This window comes from Tasmannia lanceolata, unplaced genomic scaffold, assembly GCF_043159265.1.
Source record: "Tasmannia lanceolata isolate RefF3 unplaced genomic scaffold, GAP_Taslan_0.1 ptg000020l, whole genome shotgun sequence".
NCBI classification, from domain to species: domain Eukaryota; kingdom Viridiplantae; phylum Streptophyta; class Magnoliopsida; order Canellales; family Winteraceae; genus Tasmannia; species Tasmannia lanceolata.
Window position 1 is genome coordinate 11,320,432 of NW_027518697.1, and position 6,210 is coordinate 11,326,641.

General features: G+C 36.6%; 1 protein-coding gene across 1 annotated transcript; it reads right to left on the minus strand.

Moving 5' to 3' along the window:
- Positions 1 to 380: 380 nt before the first annotated feature.
- Positions 381 to 6,034, minus strand: LOC143854365 (tRNA/rRNA methyltransferase (SpoU) family protein). The gene is made up of 4 exons (XM_077364268.1): positions 5,651 to 6,034; positions 4,063 to 4,360; positions 1,688 to 1,738; positions 381 to 821 (listed from the first exon to the last, which is right to left on the minus strand). Exons 1-4 carry the CDS (start codon positions 5,938 to 5,940, stop codon positions 420 to 422), a joined length of 1,041 nt encoding a protein of 346 aa, XP_077220383.1. The 5' UTR covers positions 5,941 to 6,034; the 3' UTR covers positions 381 to 419.
- Positions 6,035 to 6,210: the final 176 nt, after the last annotated feature.

Sequence of the window (6,210 nt, forward strand, 5' to 3'; positions counted from 1 at the left end):
GAAATCACCTGCAATGCAGTAAAAGCCCTCTAATCTCAATTTCAAATACTTCTAGATTTACCCTTTTAAACATTTTTAAACTAAGCCAAATATGCTGTTTAATTTGTAAATGTTTTATATAAATTTCTAGCAAAAGAAATGTAATTGCTTAAAACAAGTTTACAAACTTAGGCTAGAATTTTTGTATTTCCCCCTCCTTTTATGTTGTGATCTAGCCGTGTTTGGGCCAAATCCAACATTCAGTTCAATTTACTGACTAGGCTTTGATGGCTATAGATTTGCATGGATATTGTTTGGTTTAGTACCACTTTTTTACTATGAATACTGTTAAAAATTAGGTGGGCAACAATATACCCTCCTGAGAAAAGACAGAAGAAAAGGAGAGAAAATCAGAATTTATGGAAACAATGAAGAAATCATCAGATAAATCTCTGATGCTGATGTTGGAGCATAAACATGAAAATCCCACCAGCAACTGAAACATTGAGAGACTCAAAATTTTCTGCCATTGGAATGCTTATAAGTTCACAGGCCAGCTTAGATTGCTCAGAAAGGCCATGCCCTTCACTGCCCAACACCAAGCAGAGAGGCTCATCTGCTAACAAATCTGCTAGTTTTTGACCCAACAAAAATGGCTTCTTACGTTCTTCAGTGTTCTCTGGATGGCCTGCTAACATCTTCATTTGAAAATTGTTTCTCAAGGCTTCTACATGAACCCAACTGCCTGAGACAATGGGAATCTGAAAGGAAGCTCCTCGGGCTGCTCTAAGTACTTTTTCGTTGAAAGGATCACAACAACCAGGAAGGAGAAAGACACCATCCTGTTGGTAATTGGAAGCAGGCATTAAGAGTTAATCAGATGAAACCACAGAGAACGGAATTGAGAAAGCATGTGGATGAAATACAATTTTGGAATAAAGCGAGATTGCACAAGATAAAAAGGGGAAATTAATACAAAGCATCCTTATTCATAATGATTAAACTAAGAACACCGTGATATTTTTGAGTGATAATAACTTTTGACTCATCTGATTGAGACTTCTGCATAAAAGAGGGAAGGGTGTGTGTGTTGTAGGAAGTACAGTTTCAAATAATATACCAAAGGTGTGTTTGGTTGCACAAAAGCTAGGATAGGTTAGGGATTTTGCTTTGCATTTGGGTGCCACGTCAACAAAATCTTTTGTTTGGTTGCCAATGTAACATCGAAATCCTGGGACTACCAGACAAGTTTCATAGATAAGTATTGCATGTCTGGTGACCTAGCATCCATGTCCCCTCCTTATACTTTCCAAGCCAAATTTCTCAAAAAACGTGGAATTTGGCTTGGAGAATAATGCTATTCTCTTTCTCGCTCTTCCCTCAAATGTTTCTCTCCCTATTGACTACTTATACCACTATTCTGCAAGGTAACTAGATGCAGCCAAACAAACCCAAAGGAAATGGTGAATGAGTTAATTTTTGTTGTGTTTCTTCTTGGGTTACTCAGAAGGTAACTTTTAAGTATTTAACTACAAATTATTAATTCCATCGACAATTTCATGGACTCTGCAGTTACCATCCAGCTATTTCAAATCACCCAAAAAGTAATAATGTGACCGATAAATCAATAATAATAAACAACATCGTAAGAAATGTAAAAGGAAAGGAAAAAAATCAAATTTAATTTGATAAGCAATGTGGATCATACCCATCTAAATGCCATAGCTGATCTTAGTAATGTACCAAGGTTTCCGGGGTCCTGCAGTAGACAAGTTTGATTGATTAGCAGGAAGCCAGAAGCATTGGACTAGTAGAGAGTTTCCAAATATTATTTGACAGAAATGATGAACCCCATAAGCACCAGAAATGCCAGAATTGAAAGCTTTCATAATAGGGGTGAATGCTAGATTACCCAGATTTAAACAGCAGGGAAGCACAAATTCATGTTCGAAAAATCAATGTTTCATAAACATGCGACATGAGCTGAAAGAATGGTTTCTTGAGTTTTGATTTAAAACATAATTTTTTTCTCAGCTCTTAGAAAGGCATGCAAAGGATTTTCTAGAATAATTTCTAAACCTACAGGGTTCTTTTGTTGCAGCGATTTTGCTCATTTGAGTACTGGGTCTCTAGTGCAACGGGCTTTTCCATGATAATGCTTGTATTTGCTAACATTTAAATATCAATTTTATTGGTCAATTTATCGTATGAGGAAAATAAAGGATTAATTTCTTTCAAAGCAAATTCCCTGAGTAACTTGATGGGTAGCTCCTCTGTCCTTGTGTCATTACAGTACAATAAACAAAGCAATTATGAAATAAGGTACGTCGGCTAACAAATACAAGCTTCTTTTAGAGCTTTGAAAATATGAGGGTGATCAACAAAATAAAAAAGGCTATAGCATATGCTCATTAAGTATAGAAAATGGTGCGGAACAAAAATACAGCGAAAAGCCTTTTAAAATGTGGTTCCACTTCGGTAAAAAATTGATGGTGAAATGACAAAAATATCATAAGTTAAGGGTTAAAATTTCAAATAAAATGCCATCACTACTAAACCCATCAGAGGTGACCACATGAGACCAACGCCATCCGGAGCTCCGCGGACCACCTTTCGCTAGCTGGACTCTCCTCCGATTCTGTATTAGCCTGGCAGAGAGACCCCGTCAGTGTTGGTCTTGCCTGACTGTCAGAGATTGCAAGCCATTCCTTTGAATATTTACCCCCGAAACAAGGAGTATTTTAGTCACTTTGGTTGAAATTTTATTCAGCCGGACGGATTTGATGCTCCTTTGCTTCTTCCCTGCACGTGCGTCATGCAGCGATGACCTCATTTCTTCAAGGGTAATACTTCCAGTTTCCTAGTGTACCTCACAATACATTTATCGATTGCCCCGACAAAATTTTTCGAAGGATAGTAACAGGAATGTGGAAAGAGAGAGAACCGTGGAGCTAAAATGAGACATTTGTAATTCTTCCAAAGAAATTGCAAGCAATATGGAAGGACAAAACATAAAAACCAATTACATTGGTAAGAACAACGGTAAATAGTGAAGCAGAAAACGTCATAGACTATACGGGAACAACGACAGTAGAAAGCAGACTCTGCAACTGATATTAAAGGTAAATTGCATAACCGATGTGGGAAGAGTAAGCGCAAAAGGTCTGAGTTTCTAAGGAAAGGTGGTCATTTGAAACGGCAAGAGAGACTTTTATAAAGTTGGTTGCTTTCCATTCAAAAAAAATAAAAATAAATAAAGTTGGTTGCATTGGAGATCCTTTCATAATGGTAGGTGCTGGGCAAAGCAGATTGGAGATATCAGGGTCCTTAATCAAGGCATGATGATAGGGCTGGGTTCTTTACTAACATTGATATAGTTGCATAGGCATGCAGTATACTTCCCAAGAGATATCACGTGTTGCTGGTATCCTAACTGTTGCCAGCAATGCAATAACATTTTCAACATCATTCCAAAAGCAAATATGATTATTGAACGTACATAATCAATCCTATGAACGTACATAATCAATCCTATTAATGCCCTGTTTGTTTAAGATTATGCCAACTAATTGTGAGTGCCAAACCAATTATTGGACCCAAAATTACGTTTACATGTGGGTCCAATAATTGGTTTAGCGCTCGCAATTAGTTGTCATAATCTTAAAGGAACAGGGCCTACGAGGAACTATTCCAATCTAGAATATGAGAAATTATTTCCCAATAACTGTGGAAGAGTAAACAATTTAAAGAAAGTATGAGAAAATCATAGTTAGCTTTTGAAACATAACTAATCAGAATGATCGAAGATATGGGTGTCACAGACTATCAGCAAGATCTGCCATGAGAATGGCAGCAAGAGCTAGGCTTGCCATGCACACAATACCAACCTGAAATACATGGCCGAGTTATTTCCCTTAAAAAAAACAAGCAGTTTCAACATTACTGTGAAGGAAAATGTTTCAAGATTTATTATTAAATAAGCTTAGCATCCCTACAGATGGCCATACAGAAGAGCCAAATACTCACCCAATGGTAAAATGTTGTTGAGAGATGCATATGCAATCATGCGAGTATAGAAAGTACCTGGATCCCATCGAGGACTAATATCCGATGTGGAGAAGGAAACCAACTCTGACAATTTTCTATCTCTTGGTTGTCATCTACATTGCAAAAACTACTAGGAATTCTCATAAGAGCTATTGCTTCAATGGAATCTATAGATTGCACCCCAGAAAGCTTTTTCATCACAATAGAGCTCACACGAACGATGCGTATGGAGGCATCATATAATCCTCCAGGAACCTCAGCACCATCTAGTAAAAGTAAACAATCCAATATAGTTGGTCCCTCTTCCTTAAATTTCAGGAACCTGGATATCTCCCTGCATGTGTGAAAATATGCTAATTATACTCCTTAATCAAATTTTACTACATGGAGAATTTTTAGAGATTTTCATCATCCATTCAGGAGCATGGAAATAATTACAAATGTTGTAGATTTCTAAGAAAATAGCTGATATAGGGAATATGGCATTGAACGTAAACAGAAAGTAGCATGCACAACCTATAAAGTCAGATTCAATATGAATACAATTAAATCTTTGACAAAAGCTGAGATTCTTTTGGAAGTATTATAATGGACAAAACATCAACTTCAGGTTGACAGAATTTTGTAAATGGTTGTTCCGGTCCATAATATGATAGTGAGTTTGAATGAGAAGTACAAGCTAGCAAGTTAAAAACAAGCTGCTGAGAATGCATATTAAATATTTCAAGTTTGATTGACTACAAACGAGATAAATTGTCTCTAGAAAACAATCGGTCTTAAGTTGTCAAAAGCATTGTAAGAAGAAACATATTCGGGTTGATTCATTCCATATAATGTTGACAGTTTGATGATTTTAGAATAGAGGTTTTGAGGAATGCCACTAGTAAACATCATCGATGACTTTTTCTACTCTCGATATATGTCAGAGGTTGATTTTACATCTCCATTCTGAGCCAAAGTATAAGGATCTCACATTTAATTGCACAATTCCACATAATGAAAGGAAGAGTGTAATATCAGTGAAATTCTGTTCACCTCCACCATCACTCAAAGTGCTTAATCTTTTTTTCAAAATATTATCCATTATACACTTTGAAGTTCTTAACCACCCCATTACTTCTGATTTATATTTCAAAAAGAATATCCAACAGAATCAATCATACACTAAAGGGTAAAGAGTAACAGACCAGAAATAATACAGCAATGTTAAAAAAACTAAGACCTGATTATGAGGTCTACTCAACCGAGTAAACCTCAATCTTCATTCTTTAAATGTTCAATTCCATCCGAAAGAGCTAAAACATATTCTTTTAAATGAAAGAAAGAGACCCAAAAAACAAAAGGATAACAATTTCTATGAAATCAACTGCAGAAACAAAGGGCAAATCGATAGCATTCGAAACTCAAAATTTGCACTCTAATTTTTCACTTCCAATTCAAAGAGACAAAACCCACTTCTATTTTAGTCTGCTTTAGATCTTCAAATGAGAAAAGATCCACCAAAGTATAAAAACCAACCAGTTCCTACGGATTCCAGTACAAAAAAACAAAGAAAGAAAAGAAAACAAGAACAAAAAAGGACAAGAAGAGAGACTAAATGAAAAGAGGTGAGGGATGAAATTACAAAATGGGGGTGAGTCCAATGACGAGTGTGGAACCACGAGAATGGCGATAGGAAGAGCTTTGGCGTAGCTTGAGGCAGTGCTTCACGAATGGGTTTGAAGGGCTTGTGATATGGTCTACGTGACGAGGGACGAATTCCCTCTCATTTGTAGTTCTAATTTTACAACTTGTATAACATTGGGGAATCCGAATGGGGAGTCTTGGTATTGTTTGTGAAAATGCTCCAATGATTTGATGGTTTTGTTTTTGTAAGCAAAGGGGAGTGGAGGAGGCTGAGGATGTGTGGGACATTTTTTCCCCCCTTCAATTGGGTCTTTCCCATTAAACTCTGGTTAGAAAAGCCCGTCTTGTTAATTAGACTCAACTTAACTCAACTTAACTCAACTAAGCCTTTGTCCCAAACTAGTTGTTTGGGGTCGGCTAATGAATCCTTATAGAATTTTTTTCATGAATTCTACCCGGCTCAAAATTAACGAAAGTCTACTCTGACATTAGTTGGGTTCGTCTACAAGGATCATATTCTTTCATTCTCTCCTTTCCGAAGTCATTTTCTCTGTTATG